The 19,341-nt window shown below is 51.1% G+C and overlaps 3 protein-coding genes across 17 annotated transcripts in view; 1 reads left to right on the top strand and 2 right to left on the bottom strand.

Moving 5' to 3' along the window:
- Positions 1-2,442, bottom strand: part of FAM107A (family with sequence similarity 107 member A) — a 30,632-nt gene extending 28,190 nt beyond the window's left edge. Inside the window, exon 1 of the mRNA XM_054076132.1 lies at positions 2,150-2,442. Coding sequence (XP_053932107.1) covers positions 2,150-2,173 — 24 coding nt within the window. The 5' untranslated portion in view covers positions 2,174-2,442. The remainder of the gene's footprint in view (positions 1-2,149) is intronic.
- Positions 1-19,341, top strand: part of LOC128853236 (uncharacterized) — a 53,809-nt gene that overhangs the window by 1,985 nt on the left and 32,483 nt on the right. For 10 of the 14 annotated variants that reach the window (XR_008451586.1, XR_008451585.1, XR_008451584.1 and 7 more), the window contains exon 1: positions 2,552-2,899. The exons of 1 other annotated variant lie outside the window; for it this stretch is intronic. Coding sequence is in view for 7 of the 13 variants with exons in the window: in XM_054076123.1 (XP_053932098.1) it covers positions 2,552-2,899 (348 nt within the window). In the remaining 6 variants the exon portion in view is untranslated. Of the gene's footprint in view, positions 1-2,551; positions 2,900-19,341 lie in introns of those variants that run through there. 3 more of the 14 variants (XR_008451587.1, XR_008451588.1, XM_054076127.1) reach the window with 2 other exon arrangements.
- On the bottom strand, positions 3,293-9,933 carry FAM3D (FAM3 metabolism regulating signaling molecule D). Of its 2 annotated transcripts, XM_054076134.1 has the most exons (9): positions 9,866-9,896; positions 9,001-9,108; positions 8,666-8,686; positions 7,888-8,011; positions 7,574-7,632; positions 7,187-7,237; positions 5,802-5,886; positions 5,540-5,666; positions 3,293-5,333 (listed from the first exon to the last, which is right to left on the bottom strand). In XM_054076134.1, exons 1-9 carry the CDS (start codon positions 9,876-9,878, stop codon positions 5,244-5,246), a joined length of 678 nt encoding a protein of 225 aa, XP_053932109.1. In that variant the 5' UTR covers positions 9,879-9,896; the 3' UTR covers positions 3,293-5,243. The 2 variants fall into 2 exon arrangements, with proteins under 2 accessions (XP_053932109.1, XP_053932108.1); XM_054076133.1 differs by lacking the exon at positions 8,666-8,686 and having other exon boundaries at positions 3,294-5,333; positions 9,866-9,933.

Below are 19,341 nucleotides of genomic sequence, written 5' to 3'. Positions count from 1 at the left end.
CTGGGGAGAGAAGTAGAAGAGAGGTGCAGGTGCCTGGAAACAACCCTTTCTGCCACCAAGGGGTGTGGGAGCATTTGCCCAGGCAGTCTGGGAGCTGCTGCCAGGGACACTGTGCTCGCAGGATTATTTGAAGGTGGTTTTGCTGCGGTTAGAGGGATGTTAGCTGCATTCTTGCATCCAGCAGGGCTGGTGGTCTGCAGACAGTGGTATCAGCAGGGAATTGGCCCGGGCTATACAGCCCCCCTGAACCAGCTCCTGTTGAAGTACTTGCTTTACAGTGAAGGGTGCCCTGCCAGGGGGCTGGGTGCTGTTTGAGCCCTGCTGTCAGCTTGTACCCATGGGACAGCAGTGACATCAGAACAGCTTTTTGGGAGCAGCTGCAGCCTTTGAGAGTAGAAATGCCCATGGAGCCATGCTGGCAGCCTTTCCGGTCGCTTTTGTTGAGGAGTTGGGGATTGCCTTGCACTCCACAATCCACTACTGTAATCCCCTTGGAGTGCTTCTCTGGTCTAAGCTTAAAAGGGGTGCAGCTGAGACTGCTAATGCGGGCAGTGCTGGTGAGGGGTGCCAAGCCTTCCTCCTGCTCCACGCTTCCATGCAGATCCCCTCTGGGCTGCAGCTGGTGGGTGGGGTTGTTCTGACCCCGTAATTTTTCTTATTTGTGTTCTAGCCGGAAAGTAAAACTGTCTCAAAGCTTGTCCTGGCTCCCAGCAAGCTGGAGGTGAGCTGGTACGACAGGAGAGCCCAAGCTCCTGTGCGTGTTTCAAAACCAGGGCATGTGGTGCCAGGCTGTGCTGGGTTTGTGGTGTTTCAGAAAGGAGGAACAGTGGGGAAAGCCATCCAAAAGCCATCTGGTCTAGGGGTCGGGTGGCCAACACAGATCACTTAGAATGCAGCAGGGCTGAACTGTGTAGAATTGGGCCAAGACTGACCTAACCAGCTTATTTCCCTGCTTTCAGTAATGCTTGCAGAAATGTGCCAAGGCCTGAAGGTCACAGCCTGGTGAGCAAAGGTCTAGGGATTAGCTGCAGGCAGAGCACAGCTCCTCCTGGCTATGCCATCGTAGCCCTGAGCCCCAGGAATGACTGCATCCCAGTCGCCTGAGCAGGGCTCCTGTGAATGGTGGAGCATCACCTTCTGCACCTGGGATGTCTCTAAGGTCCAGAAAAGTATCAAAATGTTTCTTATCCCGCATCATCCCTGGTCTCCCTGCTGCCTGTAGGTAGCACTGACTGGTGGGTTGCTTTTATGCCCGTTTCCCCTGCAACAATGTCTAGCTCTGGGTTTGGAAGAAGCCCAACAGATTTGCAAACTTCTGCAAGGCACCTGGTTTGGATGTTCCCGCAGCTCTGCCACAGAGACCGTGCTCATCTGAGCATGCAGGGTCCCTCCTGGGGCATAGGGTCACAGCTGTCCCCTTTGGGATAGAAGCTACTGACCTGGGGTGGTGCATGAGTGCTCTCTTAGAGAGCTGGGACGCACGTTCTAGAAGCCTAATACTGGATCAGGGCATCACAACCAAATAGCGGTGATGCATCTCTAGGAACTGATGTCATCAGACGTGAAAGCAAAATGACATCTAACAGTGTCCTCAACACGAACACCTCTAGCAGCCTCCTCATGGTTCTGACTCTGAATCCTTAAAGCCTTGTTTCCTTTTGAAGCTGTTTGGGTCCAAATCCCTGTCGGATTGGGAGGGAAGGGAGATGTGCATGGATGCTGTGGGACTTGGCCCAGGGTCCTGCTCTGGGAGGGAGCTGGCAGCAATTCACAGGCCAAGAAATACTTGGGGCTTGCTCTGCACTGCATCTAAGGGAGACAGCTTGCAAGCTGCCAGATGCTCTCAGGGCAAGCCTCATGTTTCTCCCCAGAAAGCTAAACTTTACCTGTCCTAATGCAATACTCTGATCCCTACCTTGCTGTCCTGAAAGCCCCAGCAGGCCCCAATGGTGAACCCATCAGCTGAAATGTCTTAATCTGGCCTTGACGAGCGACACGACACTGAAGAGTAGGTCTCTTCCCTCTAATCCCTCATTGCCATCAGCTGCCTTAGTACACATGGGGCAAAACAAACCACATGTGAGCAGATGGTGCCTTCTCCATCATCCCTCCACCGCTTCAGCAGCCCTCAACAGAAATGTCCCATTACCTTTTTCCCATGAGCCGCCCCCATGGTCCGACGTATCGGCTGTGCCCTGCTCACCCAGGGTGTGAGACTGGCTGGCTCTCCGTGGTCACTGTCCTTCTTACTCCTGTGTGGATACTCGGCTGTGCAGCTCCTGGCCCCTCGGCAGCTGCTGTGGGGAGACGTGTGTGAAATCCAGGCTGTCTGCAGCAGGGTCGGGTGGGAAAGCTTGCTTTTCCTCCCGTCTCCCAGCACGTGGAGAACTCATAGTCTTCATGTACCTAACGGCTGGCTCGCACCCAGGCTCTGCCCGGGCACAAAGGCAGCTTTCATGCTGCGGATGCCCGGTTTCTAAGCTGGGATCCGTATTTTGAGAGGCTGTGGAAGATTACAGTAATTGCACTTGACAGGGCAAGATGTCACAGGATGCGGATTCGCCCTGCTGCGGGGCCCCGGCACCTGTCCGTCATCGCCTGTGGCCTCCTTCCTAGCTGCTGCTTTGGTGCTTTGCCTGAAATAAATCTGTACCCTAAAAATAAGGCAGGGTTATCTCTCTGCCACCTGTGTGTGTCCTGGCTCTTGGCTGCTGTTGCAGCACTGGATTTCTCAAACTTTGCTCCAGTGAACACCCCAGGCTGCGTATTTGCTGCTGGAGCCCACCGTGGCCCCCAGATGAGTCCATGTTACCCAGAGCTGCATCCTGGGAGGCTGAGCAGGTCAGGGCTTTTGTTTGCTGAAGTCTCTGGGGGATGCTGCGTGGCAAAAACCAGCCAGGTAGGTGCCTGTCTCTGCAGTAATGTATCTTTTGAAATGCCAAGGAACTAAAAAACCTAATGTATTCCTGCACCCACCACCCTTTCCAGATCTGTTTATAAAAACATTAAGTTAAATTTGAGTCCTGAAGCCATATTTATACACCTGCCTCCAAGATTCTGTACTTCTGAAAAGCTCTGATTTATCTGTTGGGATCCAATGACTTTGGCAGGAATGGCTCTTCAGAACATGGGTGGATGATTAAGGGTCCTGCACTGGAGTTGCACTTTCACCTCTCCCTGTGTATTGAAAATAGTGTTGTACCTTATGAACTGCTCAGCAATAAGTTCAGAGTTAGTTTTAACCATCTGTTTTGTACTGTAAAATAAATTTCCTTTATTTTGGCTTTAAATCAGATTTTTTTAATATTAGGGCTAGGAAGAGTTTCCTGTGGCTGAAAGGGGCTGGTTGTTTGCTGAGCTGTAGCTGATGCCGTGCACTGGATCACCCCATGCCACCGCCTTTACAGCTCTTAGGCTGTTTTCAGTTTAGTTTATAAGAGAGTCTAGATCCTTTGAGGGGGCTTAAAATATTTGGCATATTTATGCTGGCATTGCAACAAGGCTGTGTGATGGGAGGGCTGTTGTGTCTGTTGTATTGTGTTATTTCTTGCTGCTGCCACAGGTGGGAATGATTCAGCACTTGGGATTAACCACTGTTGTTGCAGAAGATTTAAGGATTGATTTATGGCTGAGGCGATCAGGTGCACGTTAAGAACACAGGAGGATAGGCTGGGATAAATACTACAGCTACTGGGAGATTCCTCTGATGGCTGTTTTGGGGCTTCATTTCTCTCGCTTGTTTAGGGAAAACTGCTTGCCTCGCTGGTTTTGAGTGGTGGAGCTGGATTTTGGTCCCATAGTTTCATCCCTGAGGTGGCTGGCACGGGACAGGCTGTTTCTTCCTGGCCTTTTTCTGCCAATGCTCTTCGCTTCTGCTTTCCTGAAGTTATTTGATGGGTCAGATAACCAATGTGAGCTGCCTGTTAGAAGCATTTCTGGGGCAAAACCTACTGTTTGAGGCATTAAAGGCTGTGCAGGATAGCTTGTTATCCCGCAAAGCTCCAAGCGCTCCAGCAGAAATGCTCCACCTCCGTGTTCTGCAGAACTGCTGGTCTGCTTTGAAGGATGGAGAAAAACCAGATACAATCATAGGAAATTGAAGTCCGTACATGATGCGCATTTGTCCCTGATGACAAATAAATCCAGGCTATTACTCATGAAGCTTATCTGATGTTCCCTGTGCTCATCCTCAGGGAGGCTTTGGGTACAGATGGTGCTTGGGTGAATGCACGCTCACGCAAGTCAGGGCAGATGCTCCTCAGGACCTCCTCGATGCTGGGCAGCAGCATGGATACCGTTGTGGAAGGAGGACTGCGGGGCTTTGGCCCGTGGTTTTGGGCAGGGATCTCTCCTCTCCCAGCTGTGTTATCCGGCCCTGGGTTGGGGTGCAGCTCCCAGAGCAAAGCGGGTGTGTTGGTGCCAGACGAGGTGTCTTGTGTTGCTCCGGACTGCTCCCGGCTCCTGCTCTCCTGGTAAAAGGCTCCCACCTATTGGTTATGCTGCACAACTTCAGCTGCCTGAGAAACTTCACATCCATCCTCCTGTCTTTGCAGGGCAAAGTCGGTTTGGCACCTCACTGGTGTTATTCTGACCTTTGGGGCTGCATCACGGAGGATTTAGCTTGGATTTAACTGAGGAAAGGTGCAACCTCATGGGGAAAATGCTTCAGTCTGCAAATATTAACCCACGTTGCTGCAAGGCACCCCTGTGACTATGTGGCCTTTCTGTCACTGCAGTAGGCAGCGGGGGGTTAGGGGATGATGGTAGGAGCCGCAGCGAGAAACCGCCAAGGCTTTAGCATCCCCAGGAGTGGCTTTTTCTGGTGCTGTATGGGGAGGGGGAGCACCTGTGTGCAGTGAAGTGTGCAATGGGAATTAAAAACTAGTGTTTTAAAGTTGGGTATCTTATTTAAAGAAAAAAAGCTTTTTTTTTTTTTTTTTTTAAAGAAAAAGCTTTTACAAAGTTTTTGGTTAAAAGACAGAAAAATAAAATAGTGCATATTGACCCATAGATGAGGACAGTTCAGCTGAACCCTGGCTGGGTGTTTGCTCAGGCTCTGCAGGCACTCGTGCAGCTCTTCTCCAAGCCCTGTGCAGCTCCTGCTGTGGAAGGGCTGGTCCCTGGGAGTGGGGAGCCATGGCTGGGCTGTGTGGCGGGGTGATGAGGGGCTGGGGTTGGAGTGATGAGGCTGGTGTGCCTGCGAGACCGGTGAAGGCCCCTCTGTGGCAGGCTGGAGCTTGATGCTAATCCATCTTCCTGGGGGCGCAGCCCTCCATCTCCAGCAGCTCAGGCCAGCCATCGTATTTATTTGTTTCCTTATTATTTTTGATGTGCTGCAGGAAAAAAAAAGAGGAAATAAGTGAGCAGGTTAGTGGCACAGTGCAAGTTTGCAACGTGGCAAAACTTGCAGCTTGGCTCAATGTGAAGGATTACACCTCTGGCCCAAGTCTTGTGCAGAGAGGGAGGTGAGATGTGGCTCAGGAGGTGCTATGAAGAGGACAGGAGTCTCCAGAGCTGGTGGCAAGGGAGGACCATGTACCTGCTCAAAGGGGCTCTTGTCCTTTAGCCCTTTCGCTCCCAAGAAGACCCAGTTGTCCCGGAAGCCCAGATTCTTCACATGACTGCTACCCAGCTCCACAAAATGTGCCCTTACTTTGTCATTCATCCTGAAAGAGGGTAAGAAGGTGTCAGTCTGGTGCTAAGTGAGCGTTCCCCTCCTGTCCCCTCTCTGCTGCTGGCAGCAGCATCCCCAGCTGCGGGTTTTTAGGGGAGCCGGGTGTTGCTCCTGTGGCCAAACTCACTTTGTGGCAACATCATCGTAGCTGGCTGCTAGCACAATGGTGCCGTGCTTGACCTCTCCTAGGAAGGTTTCCAGCTTACTAATGTCTGGGAGAGAAGAGCAATAGGAGAAGAAAAAGAGGTTTAGTAGGCCCTGCGATGTAGCAGCTGGGGGAACCTCTGGGTCTGTGGGAAGTATCCTGGCTGTCCTAGTGCCAGCCAGGATTTGGAGTCATGGTCCTGGGGAAGGATGAGCTCCCACATACCGCACTCCTCACCTTGTGTTCCCACCTGGGCTCTCCTGCAGTGCCCAGGGCTGGTGCTTTCCTCCTGCCAGCATGACAGCTGCGGGGGGGGGGGAATTTGCGTCCAAAGCTGGCTCATTTACTTTGAAATAATGTTAGGTGAATTTATTTCCCGACATGAGAAACAAGCTCGTTTGGCTGCAGAACCGCCTGCCCAGCGCTGCTGCCTTTGGCTACGCTGTGGGAGTATTTCTAATCCTGCATGTGAGGGATGCTCGAGTCCAATGCCCCATCTAGTGGCCCAGGAGCTGACTGCTGTCTCCTTCCCGCTGCCTTTCCCACTGTGTGGCTCGCTCTCAAACCCAGCCTGAAATCTCATGATATTGGTGTTTCTCCTTAAAACTCCAGATTTACTAAGAATAGGCTGCAAAACCGAAAAGCAGAAAGGGTGATGGATCCCTGAAAAGGCTGAAATGGCAAAAGGCAAGTCAAAACCACTGTAAGGGTGGTTTTAGCTTGTGATTTTGAAAAATCCTGCCAGACCTCTGGAGAGGTTTGGTTGGTAACCTTTTTGCAACAACAGCTGGATTCACAGCATCCTGTGAGCTCAGGCTAGCCAGGCTGTGAGCAGATCCTGCCCTGGCTCTGGGAATCTTCTTACTGTTAGGAAGATTGCTTGAAGCCAGCAGGAGCAAGGATGCAGTCCATGTGCCCAGCCTTGCTGGGGCTGGGGAGCCACATCTTGCCTGCCGTGAGATTCTCATTTATTCTTTTGTGAAATAAAGCAAACAAAGCTGCTGCTCAGCCACCATTCAAAAACTGAGTTGGAAGTTGCAAAATCTCAGGATTAATGTAACTATCTGATCTCAGAAAGTAGCCTGTCCGGTCTCAAGTGCCCTTGTTTATTATTCAGTTTAGTGGAATTATGTTTTTCAGGCGATTACACACATGTAAAATGAGCCAGAAGCCATTCATGGATGCAGATGCTTTACAAAGGCTCCGGGCTCAACGGCCTCAGGGAGAGCTGAGCTTTCAGTGGTCCAAGCTGGCAATCCTGGTCAAAGCCCCACTAGTCCTTGTTGTTAAATACATGACAGAGGAGCAGTCAGTGCTGGTGTGAGCCCTGGCTGGGAGCCGCTGAACAGTGAAGTGACTGTGCTTACCTCCAGAGTACATGTTGAACGCGTCTGCTTTCAGGAGTTGCCCGGTTGTTCCTGGAAGGTTGAAATGCAAAACAGCACAGTGAGTTTGTGCTGGGGCGGCTCTAGGCTTTGCCTGGCCACCGCCTTGGGGACTTTGCTGCAAAATGCTTTGGTTGTATTTGCTGCGATGGCAAAAGTGTGGCATGATCACTTCACGAACCCCTCCGAGCATGACCTAGGTGGGTTAGTTTCCATCTCCTTGCTAGTGCTTCCAACCATAACTTTGCATACCTGCTGCAACACTAGCCCAACGTGCTTTGGGCTCAGTCACAGTGCCTGGGATGGGGTCCCAAGGGACGAAGGGGCCCTGGCTGTGGGGCGAAGGAGTTTAGTGCCCACCCAACTCACCGTTCATCAGCGCGATATTCAGGCCTCTGCCAATGTTGTTTTTCACACTGCTCATGAGGCTGGAAAGGAAAGCAGAGAGCACTAGTTAGTGCAGGGATGCCCTGGAGAGGGTGATGACAGTCCAACTGTGATGGGACAAAATGGCTGCAGACAGTAAAATATCCCCCAGAAGCTGCAGAAAACAAAACTATTTCCAATTTTTTTTTAACCACAAATGCATTGTGATGGCCTTCCATGTGCTTGGCAGAGGCCAGACTCACTCTGCTCAAGACCAGACCAGCATCCCCGCCCCATCCCCACTGTGTGTGGCTTACATAATGTCATCAAAGCAGATGGAGGGTCCCACTACATCTGCGGCACCGCTGATGATCCTGAAGGCAAAATAGTTGTGAGGGCAGCTTTTCTCATTCCCACACTTGTGCCGGGGCAGCTCTTTGCCTGTGAGGGAGGAGCAGAGCTGCAAGCCTGCAGAGAGGACCCTGGCTGTGACCCTGACGGGCTGAGCAGTGCTGGACTAGGGCAAGTGGCCTACTAAGGGGTCAATGCCTGGACCAGCTTCTTGCATGAAAGAGGCTTGTCCTGGGTTTGGGACCAGCTTCTAGTTTGTGGTTTCTGGTGCTGAGGCTTGGGGCAGGATGGGATGAGCTGGTTGGGGTGCTGGGTGCTGCTCTAGGTGTAAGCAGGAGGTGGCATGGTTGATGCAGTGGGGAATGCAGAGGAAGGTGTGCTGGGGAGTGTTCAGACCTGGTGCTCATTCAAGAACATCTTCTTGTGGCTTTTCTGCCTGGAGTTTCCCCATTCTTGGGCAGGGTAGGGACCTGTGCCGCGCTGCCTGAATGGGCCCGTGACCTGCTTCCTTCTGTAGCCTGAGGGTGTTTATGCTGGGGCAGGAGATCCTGTGAAGGCTTGTGTGCTTGCAGAGCCCACCAAAGACATCGCTCCTGTGTGCAATAATGGAATTCCTCTGCCTTTGGGATGGTGGGATTTTTGCCTTGTAAAGGGGCTCTGGAGGGCAGCTATCGCGCTTCCACCATCTCCTTCTGCCCTGGAGCAGTGTTGTGTGATGGAGATGAAGTTAAGAACAGTACTCACTTCTGGGCTTGTCTGTGACACCTGTGGGTACCAAGCAGGAAGGTTAGACATCCCAGAGAGCTGCTGGCTCTTCCCCAAGCCAGGAGCTTCACGCACTGGCTCTCAAAAACTGTTTCCTGTGGCTGCGAGTACCCTTGGAGGCACCTGCCCTGGTGCAGCTTCCCACCATGCTGTCCCCTCCCTGCCCTGATGATCAGAGCTGGTGACTATACCCTTGGCCAGGGATTGCAAGTGCAGGTGTTCATGGCAACTGTCCACAGCTCTGAGGTCTAGCTTGCAACAGGACTGCCTGCATCTTCCCTTTGGACCCGTCCGGAGCCCCATCAGAGCCTCACCGAGCCAGCTTCGCAGGCTGATGGCTTTCCATCCTTGATCAAAGTACGTGTGCATGATGAACCATGTGCCCAGCAGTGTGATGAGCAGCAGCACACACCGCGTCACACCTGCGAGGGGTGAGAAAGGAGCCAGGTGTGAGCAGAAGTGCAGGTTGGGGACTGGAGCACCAATCTGGCTTCCTAGGCTCTTGGTCCATGTGTCCTACGGTTACCAGGCACAGAGTGACTGTCAGCACTTACGTGTGCGAGGGAAGGCATCTAACACTCCTTCCTTTATCCTCCAAAAGCACTCTGATCTCTTAATTAATATCTACAGCTTGTGTGGTGATGCTCAAATAGGCAGAACCCTTCTACTGGGATGCACTATTCATATTCTTGCTGCATTAAAGTAAATCTAATAATTAGTCACAAAGCTATGTAAATCCAAATATTTCTTATGTTCCCACTGCTGGGAAAGCTGCTATCCCCCAATTAGTCACTAGCTACAGCTGAGCAGCTGCTAATACAAATGTGATTGGCATTTGGCTTTAAAGCAGCACTCGTCAGAGCAAAACGTTCCAGTCCTGCATGGCAAGAGAGTAGAAAAATATACTTCTATTGCAGCTGAATAGCTCTTATGGAACCAGGAACGTCTCAATAGCCATTTCTTCCCAGCCGCAGAGGGTTTCTCTGGGAAAAATACAATGGGTTGAGATGTACACAAATCTTTTAAAAACTTGACACTTGCCCAAAGACCTTTTCCCACAGCTCTGGCAGGGGAAGGTCAGCATAGCTGGGTTTGAAATGGGTCATGTTAATGAGAAGAAGGCATAAAGCACTGTAGAAAACGAGACAGAGAAAAGCAAATCTCTGTCTTCCCCCTTACCTGTCACCCGCATTGTGGTGGGCAGACAGAGCACAACTGAGGGGCTGGGCAATGTTCACGCTTCACCTTGAGGAAAAAGAAGGAAATACTATAAAGCATACCTGTAAAGACCCAAACCAGGCAGATATTAGATGAAAAAAATAATTGCGATATTCAGGCATTTTTGCAATACCTAAGAGTTTACCCGAGACGCATCAATTCTTATCAGGCAGGCGTGCTCGGTCCTACCCTGATGTTGAAGTCCTGACTCCTGTGCATTGGAGTAGGTTGCACTGATTGAGCTTGCTTAGTTTTTAAGCCTCTGGACTCTTTGCTGTGACTGCTGCCCTGTGTGCTCCTGTTTCATGGCCTTTTCTGAACAGCGGTTCACACTTTTCTACTCTGAGAGTGATGAGCTCGAGGAGCACATTTTTCAGTCACAGCTTTGCTGTGTTTCCTTCTGGGATGATGCAAAGAAGGCTTTAAATATTAAGGGCTGCAAAAGCTGTCCGAGGTCAAGCTGTGATTTGGTCTTGACCAGTCAGGGAATCTGCAGGAACAACCTTATCCTCCTTAAAACTAGAAAGGGGCAGGAAGAAGGGCAGCTGAGTTGGGCTGAGCATTGCCACGTATGGGGACGCCAAACTTAAGAACAGAAATGTTTTCCCCTGTCCAAATCCTGCTGCATTTTCACCCATGCGAACAGGGAGGGGTTGTAATATGGGGTGTAAACTATTTCTTACCCGACACCATCTGTCTGCCCCTTTCCCTCCCTCCACTGCCCCAATGGGTGGGATGGGTGTCTGCCACCCAGGGAATGGGGACCCACTCCTACCTCTCAAATTTGGTGATGCAGCCTGGTGAATGTCTGTCCTGGAACCACTCCAGAGTCTTAAAGCAAATTATCACCTGTGAGACGTATTCAGGGCTAAGGAGCCTTATGTTAACTAAAGCAGCCCTTTTAGCGAGGCTTGGCATTGAGAATTTGTGGAAGAGCTATGCTGAGAGTTGCTTTTCCTGTTTGAAAGGTAAATAAAGAGATACTGGTTGTAGCAGGGCTGGGCTGAGGGTGGGTTTTGGGCTGCTGCGTCATAAGGAAAGAGAGAAGAGCTTTGCCTCCTGCACAGACCCACTCTGGGTTCCCGCCCAGGGTTTTTGTTTGAGGAATAAATGGCCATGGTGCAAAGCCTTCCCTTGGCACCCCAGTGGGATGCACCCAGCATCCTCCCCTCTGTGCCTCGGTGAGATGCTTCCCCTCAGGTGCCCCCGCACCCTGGGGTGGGGTGCAGCATCACTGTAAGGGGCTTTTAGGCAGTGTCAAGAACAAAGGGGAAGCCAATCTGCATAGAAGAATAGCTATTGCCCTCCTGGTTAGCCTGAGATCCTGGAGGGAATTTGCAGTGAGCCAGGGTGGCTGGCAGCAACATTTCAGCTGTCCAGAGCTGGAGCAGAGCACGAGTCCCCATGAGGCCCCTCCACTGCTCTGATGTCTGTGAGGCTGAGAGGAGGAGGAGCTGCCAGAGCTGCTCTGGTGGGAGCCAGTGACTTCCCACAGGAGAGTGGCCTCATGGCTTATCTGCATTTTAAAGGAAGCCGTGGAAGGTATTTGTGTGCACTGGAATATCACAGCACTGTAGTTTTGATAGTGTATCAGCTAAGCACACTTGCTTCTTGGCGGCATCACACTTCTCTAAAGCCATTCCTCTCAGAGGAAGGTGACCATGAGCAAGGAGGGACAGGGCTCTGCCATTCCCAAAGCCCTTCCTCGCACCGCCTTGTGCTGACCCTTCAGCACATTATCCCTGAAATAGGTATGAACAAGCCTGTCTGGAAGAACCACAGACCTGAAAATGGACAGTTTAGAGGTTTTGGAGGGCAAATGCTGCCCAGGGTTGGATCTGGTGGGACAGGACCAGATTCTTGCCTTTCCAGCATGACCTTTAGCTTTTCAAATGCAGGGAGGTTCCCCCACGCCTGCAGCTCAACGCCTGATCCGCTGATGGGTGTGATGCAGGCAGAATTCCCTTAAAATTGCCCTTGGCAAGTCATAATGCCTTCAAAATAGGTATTGGTTTGTTTTGGGATCTTGTTGAGTTCCCCTTCAACAGAGTGTGGAGGTGATGGGGATTTGGACCTGGGCTGTGATTTGGACCCAGCGAGTGGAGCTGCAGGGACACCAGCCCCGGGGGCCCCTTGCACAGTGCGCTCCTTTGCCAAATTTGTGGTTTTTCTATGCACATATTGATTTTGTTGCAAAGGAAGGTTAATAGAAAAAATAAACCAATCAACACTACTGCTTTAGGGAAGTCATATATTTATTTTGGCAATTTATCTTCACCTTAATCCCCGATAAAATTTATTGGGCAAAGTCCCTAGGTGTTGAAAATCCTGGAACCTGACTGCACTACAAGAGGGTAGCCCTGTTCAGGGATTTCTATTGCATTCTCTTGTAATTGTTCGCGTTGACTTTTTTATAGTTATTATTTTATCTTTGCTAAGGCTGTGCTGGGAAAAAAAAAAGACAACTGTACTCTGGCATCTGCCAGAGTGTGACTTGCGGGAGAGGGAGAAAGGAGGGAACTGTGTGAATAAAAAAGTTATTTGTCTAATAGACCTGAAACTTATTTGCATAAAGACCATTCCAGGAACAAAAAGGCTGTTGGACAAATATTGTTAAAGAGTTCTGTGGTGTTGTAAGGCAAAGGCCCCACCCTGAGCCCGCTCAGGACTCAATTGCCACTTGGCAGCGCTGAATTACTGCTGCCAAGAAACCCAGGCAGACCCTTGCCCTCGCAGGGAAGTTTTCCAGGATGCAGGAGGTGAAAATCCCTGTTTCCTCCTAGTGCTGCACGAAAACTTCACTCCTCTTCCCCAGAAACTTCTGCTTTTGTTGAGTTTGGGGGCTGGTTTGGGTGGGTTTTTTTTTTCTGCTTTTGAGCCCCACATCCCTCCCTCTGCCAGCAGATCCCTGACCATGAATGAGACATCATTTTGGTGCAGAATGGGGATGTGGCTCCAAAGAAGGTGGCTGCTAGATGTCACTCATGCCCAGACCCAGCGAGTCACCCTTCTAGAAGTTAGGATTTTCCTGAAAAACTGAATGCAGGGGCACAGAAAGGAGTCCATTTTTGGGTGGGTGCACATCCACTGTGTATCCAGGCCTGGTCCCATCACAAGAGAACGGAGAATTCTACAATGCCATTTTAAGTCAAAAAGGAGTCAATCTGACTGAGCTTTGCTGGGTTACTCAACAAGAGAGCATTGTTTGCTAGAGGACATATAAATTCCTCAGCTCATAGAAATGCTTGGCCAGCTGCTCCACTGCTCCATCTGCCAAATGGATGGAGAGGGCATCTTACGGTGAAATTGTCTCTAGCACATGTCTGTAGTTAGACAGGATGAGGCCCAGATCCTGAGACACAAGTTGAACAGGATGCACGTGGTGGCGGACAGGGCTGAGAAAGCTGGGGCCAACCCATCTGGGGGGTTGCAGGACTGCAGCCAAGGTGGGATGTGACAGCTGGAGATGCTGCTGGGGAAGCCGAGCTCTAGAACTACCTGAAAGCAGGTTGTGGAGAGGAGGGAACTGGCCTCTTTTCCCAAATGTCAGGGGACAGGACAAGGGGGAATGGCCTCAAGCTGCGCCAGGGGAGGGTCAGGCTGTACATCAGGAAAAAAATTTTCACGGAAAGGGTCATTGGGCACTGGCAGAGGCTGCTCGGGGAGTGGGGGAGTCACCTTCCCTGGAGGTGTTTAAGGGACGGATGGATGAGGTGCTGAGGGGCATGGGTTAGTGGTTGATAGGTATGGTTGGACTCGATGATCCAGTGGGTCCTTTCCAACCTAGTGATTCTATGATTCTATGAAGGCGCACAGGCTGGTTATGGTGCCTGATACAGGTCCATCCCCACCTGCTGGGTGCTGCAGGGGTGGCACAGCCCCATCCTGCATGCAGCTGCATGCTGCTGTTGGAGGAGCATCACCCAGCAGCCGAGTTCTGTCTCTTACTCTCCTCTTTGTCACTGGCAGCTACTTGTCCGTTTATCTGTACGTGTAACTATATAACTATGAGCTCCTTTCTCCAGTGAGGTTTCCCTGAGCAGTGAATCGAGGGCTGTGGCAGCGATGAGAACTGGAGGGTAGCAATTGCATTCCCTCCAGAACGGCAGTGGCAGCTTAGCGGGAATCACTGTGCCATGGGCTGAGCGTTGTACTGAAGCAGTGCAAACCAAAATCCCAGGGCAAAAAGAGGGACACAAGTGTTGGTGCTCAGGGCTGGCAGCAGCCTGGCTGGTGAGAAGAGGCCCTTCTTGGGGCTGAAAGCGCAGGGCGAGCACAGTAAAGGGCTCTGATTTTTAGTAATTGCATGCAGGAGGACCTGAAATGCATTTCTAATAGCTACAAAACCGAATGCCGGTAACTGCCCGAGAGGTGTCCTGGCAGTCAGGGTTGAGTGCTGGAGCATCGATCAGCTCTCCTGCTTACCCGTCTGCTTTCCCCAGGTGCAGCCCAGGGCCTGGCTGCTCTGAGTCTGAAGAGGCTTTTCTTGGGAGATGGAAATGCTTTCCTTGTCACGTCAGACAAGGTTTTCAGCTGCCCAGTGTCTGCCGCTTTCCGAGGTGCCCTGTGTCCTCCTACCCTTCCCTCTAGTCTGGTTTCTTGGATCTCCCACTGATGCCATCAGCTTTTTAAAGGAATTAATCCCTTCCCTATTTGTGCCGTGTGGGCAGCAAGACATGGTCCCTACACAAGCTCTTTCAGCAGTGCAAGAAAAAACAGATTATATCCTGAAGAGCAGCCTGGCCTCAGGCAAGCTGCATGCTTTGCATAGTGGATGCAAATTCATCCATAGCCATGATGGATAAAGGGCTTTGACCCGGACCACACATCACACAGCTGATTCCACCACATATCCCATAATAGGTGGAAATGTCAATTTAACCTTCGCCGTTAACACAGGTTGTTCATTAATTTAGTCTATAAAACCAGTACAGCTGCACCTCACAGAAAGGATGCCAGCGCATGGCATTTCCCCTTCACCTTCATGCTACAAGAGGGAGGAACAATCAAACCCTTCCCTGTGCAGCCCTCTAACCTGCCTGCAAGTCAAAAGACAAAGGGGGCAGAAAAGCATTGTTTCAGTCATGCTCCAGAAACCCCATTTCCTCAATCAGGGACATGACAAACCTACATACCTCTCAGTGTCTCGGGTGCACCGTCCTTCTCCACAGGCTGCATGTGTGCCGGGGCATCCCAGAGAGATGGAGCATCACGTGCTCAGAAGCACGGCCACGCGGCCGCCCAGCCCGATCCTGCTCTCTGTGGCACCTCCCCGAGCCTTATCTTGCTGCCTGGCATGGGGCTGGGCACCCCGGCATTCCGCCCCGTGAGGCACAGTGGCTGGCAGCGATAGGGAACAGCTGTCCCATGGGAGGGAGGAACAAGTTATTCCCTGTAAGCTCATGTGCTTCCTTTGGAGATTTTATTCACTTTGGCACCACTGTTTTTCCTGTATCAGAAGAGGGAAGCCTCTCCCAAGGGTGGGCACCAGCCTGATGCTCTGCACTTGCACTAAACCAGCCCATTGGGCAGCGTGGCTGGTGCAGGGTGCTGCCATGGGAGTCGGTGGGCATGAACCCAGGACTAGTATCCTCCTGGATGGGATAAATGCGGAATAACCCGATCTGGCAGGTTTTCCCATGGCTGCACATATGCAGGCTGGCCCTGAGCGCTGCTTCACTGCCTCTTGCTTGCCAGAGACTGGAGGTTCCCTTTTCAAATAAGCCACAACAGTCTTGAACTCTAAAGGAGACCTGAGTTAAGTATAGGTATACATATGGGGCTTTTTCTTTTTAATCATTTATTGTTATTGTTATGCTTCTGAAGGAAGAAATCACTCCTTGGAGACTCCAGCTCTGTGGTTAGCACTAGAGGCCCTATCCATTTTCCAAAGCTAAGCTTTATTTACCTGGCAGCCGACAACAAAAGAGTTCTCATTCCATTTTTCTTTTTTTTTCTTTTCCATTCCCATCACTTAGAAGAACCAAATGGCTTCTCTGGAGCGTCTAAAGCAATTTTCATGCAAGAGCCAGTGGAGGAGACACGGGGCCAGCAGTGGAGGCACTGCCTTTGGGACTGCAGCTTGCAGAGGACTTGGAGGACCTCTGCAGGACCAAAACTGCTCCCTCATAATTAGCTTAAGACCTGAGGGGTTTTCTCTACAGAAAACTCCACAGAGCTTTTCTCTGCCTCCCCCCGGTGCTGGTCCCCAGTGCTGGGCAGTGGGTGCAGGATGTGGCCCAGGTGCAGGGGGTGCTGGGCTGTGCACCAGGGGAAATCACAGCCTCTCTCTCTCTGCAGCAAAACCTTCCAGACAGGGAACAGAAAAGCAAACTTAGGCCTGGGCTTTGTATTGAGCTAATTATTGCCCTTGGAAAGAAGGAAATTGGAAAGAAATTTTAGCTGTGGTGAGAGTGTGGGCTTAAATAGTGCAGACTAAATCAGAAGCCTCCTCCCTCTCCAGGGAAATATCCTTCTTATTATTTTGTTTAGCTGCTGGCAATAAGTGGCTCAGCTCAATAACAAAGTGCCCCAAGCCCTGGTGTGCTGCAGCATGCATCTCTGCTCTGTTCCCCCACTTCCCACCTGTGCAGGAGTGAGCCCACGGCATGGGGCTTGTAGCACTCTGGGGATGCCTCTTCCATGGTGAATTTTTCCTTCTGCTTCATGGGACCTGAGCCCCCTTGGATCTTCTACGGAGATGAGGATATTGCTGTCACTTGCAGGAAAAACAACCGCAAAACATCAGTGGGGCTGGGAGCCTCGTCATCCCAACGAAGAAACCTTGTGTGGAACGCTTCTGGGCTCTGCAACTGCACGTTTCATCCAAGATGTTTCCTTGAAACCACAGGAAAGCATGGGGAGCTGTGAGCTTTTCTCCTGGGATGTGGCTGCACTGGTGTTGGCTTGAGGAGCCCTCATGTCCCACCCCTGTGCCCTGGGGTAGCTCAGGTTTTGCCTATCTGCTGTGGCACAGAGCAGAAAGGTGCTTTTAAATCACACATAATATTAGTGCTGGGAACAGGGCATCAGCTTAGTTTTGATTCAGCAAATAATTAACTTGTGCAGTGCAATGGAATTACATCCGTCTCATCTGTAGTCTCCCCTAGGAGACTGCTGCGTGATATGGAGAAAGAGAAATTGAGAAAGAGAAATTAAGAAAGAAATAATAGATCAAAAAGCTGCCAGGCTGGAGAATGAATAATCTGTGATGCAAAGTCACTGCACTGTGATGAGCACTGTGGTAGGATCAGCAGGAGTGAGCTGGTAGGCAAGGAGCTGCTCTCCTCCTCCTCCCTCCTTGTGTACTGCGTGTGTGGGACCTCAGTGGGTGGTGGGGAGCACTGGGGCGCTGGTGGCTCCTGCCAAAGAATTGCAGTGGCTGCAGGACTGTCCCTCTGAGGAGCTGTTTCTTCTGGGGGAGGCTGCCCCCCACAAGATCCCTTGTCTGCTGGGCTCTGCAGTGCCATGAGGACACCTTGTATTGTGAAGTACTCACTGGGCTAAATTAATCACAAGTTGTGCTGCTCTGAGGAAAGGTTTGTCCTGAAAGTGCTGTGGTTGTGTGGTTCCAGCTTGGCTGGGCTAAGCCGAGTACCACAGATGTTAGATGTAGCACTTTAAAAGCAAACAGCCTTTTACTCACTATTTATCTAGTGTTAAACACCACCTGTGGTTCCTGCGCGCTGTGAGGGTGATGGTTGCCTCCACAGTTTGCACCTCTCCACCTACACTGCTGTGGGGATTATTCCCCCACCAATAAACCAAGCTGCTCTGGTACTCGCCTCTCCTCTCCCGCTTTGGCACAGGCTGGTAATTAGCAGTATTTCATTGACTGACGAATGAATCTTGCCAGCAAACTAGTGGCCTATCCCATAGGTTTCACCGGTATCCAGGTGACAGAGCACAGCCCGAGCATCCAGGTGAAACGCCGGCAGGGTTACCTTGTGCCAGACAGGGTGGGAGAAGACATGTGTGAGGACAGAATTTGATAGGAGGGACGATCTTTTGAGTAACTCAATGGGCAACAAGAAAGCTGTGGAGGGACTGTTCATAAAGGCTTGGAGTGATAGGATGAGGGGCAATGGGTATAAACTGGAGAGGGGCAGATTTAGACTGGACAGGAGGAAGAATTTCTTCCCCATGAGAGTGGTGAGGCCCTGGCCCAGGTTGCCCAGGGAAGCTGTGGCTGCCCCATCCCTGGAGGTGTTCCAGGCCAGGTTGGATGGGCCTTGGGCAGCCTGAGCCAGTGGGAGGTGTCCCTGCCCATGGCAGGGGGTGGAACTGGATGGGCTTTGAGGTCCCTTCCGACCCAAACTATTCTAAGATTCTGTATAACAGTATTGGACAAAAAGATGCCAAAGCAGTTTCAGAAGAGGAGCAGGTGTTGGCGAAGGGTTCGGTATGCCATGGGTCACGTGCCGGCTATTGGGGGTGCTCTTGTGTAGCACATCTGCTGCGCCCGCGGCAGCCCTGGCAGTGCAGCTCACTGCTGCTGGCTCTGCTGCTGGCAGAGAAAAATAAGTAAGGGAAATCATAACTGCTTTTACCATTAAAAGACAAATTAGCTCGTGCAGTGCTAAACTGCCACTCTTCAGGCCCAGTGCAGCCAACCTCATTTTATTGTTTTGCCGGACTCCTGCGCAAGCGAACGATGACAAATACCAGGAACTAGCAGAGTGCAATTACTCCGTATTAGCTGAATTCATAGTATAGAAACAGATCATAAACAGACATTGATTATTCCTAATTTCACATTTTTTAGCGTTCTGAATTGCAGGAATTATGCCTGTCTGAGGGAATTATCTCCTCTTTCAACTCCTCAGGTCCCCAGTCACTGCCCTTCCTTTAAGATTCTCTTTTTTTTTTTTTACTGCTGAGAAAGAGGACATTTCAATCCAAATCCCTCCCTACTTCGAGGACCAAGTGGCCCCCTCTGCAAATGCTCCTCTGGCTCTGCAGGCCCAAAGTCATTCCTTTCACTGCCAGTTGCCTCCAAATGCAGACCGGTGCCAGTGTCACCTGCAGCCCCTGGCCCACAGCTCATTTCGCCCAGGTTTGTTGCAGAGGCGATAAGCAGCCCCGGCTCTCAGTGCGGGTGTTGCACAGATGCCCGTGGGAAGGGCAGCATCAAAGCTTGCTGTCCATCTCCTGTGGACAGTTGGTGCTGTGCGAGCAGTGTTCGTGTATTAAACATCCTCTGTTTTTTGTAACATGGTCACAGGCCAGGACATGATCTCTGAATGCTAATTTGCTCCATCGGTGATGCTGTGCTCGGACCACTGCCTGCAGCCCGGTAATGACTGCACTCTTCCTGGACAGATCGGTGAAAGGGGCTGGTAAAAGTCTGTATTTTCTTGTTACAGACTTCAAGCAGTATTAAAAAATTAGTGTAGATATAGAATCATAGAACAGATGGGTTGGAAGGGACCTCAAAG

This window comes from Cuculus canorus, chromosome 11 (genome assembly GCF_017976375.1).
Source record: "Cuculus canorus isolate bCucCan1 chromosome 11, bCucCan1.pri, whole genome shotgun sequence".
Lineage (NCBI taxonomy): Eukaryota > Metazoa > Chordata > Aves > Cuculiformes > Cuculidae > Cuculus > Cuculus canorus.
Note: the sequence above shows the minus strand (reverse complement) of the source record. Positions and strands in the feature narration are given on the sequence as shown.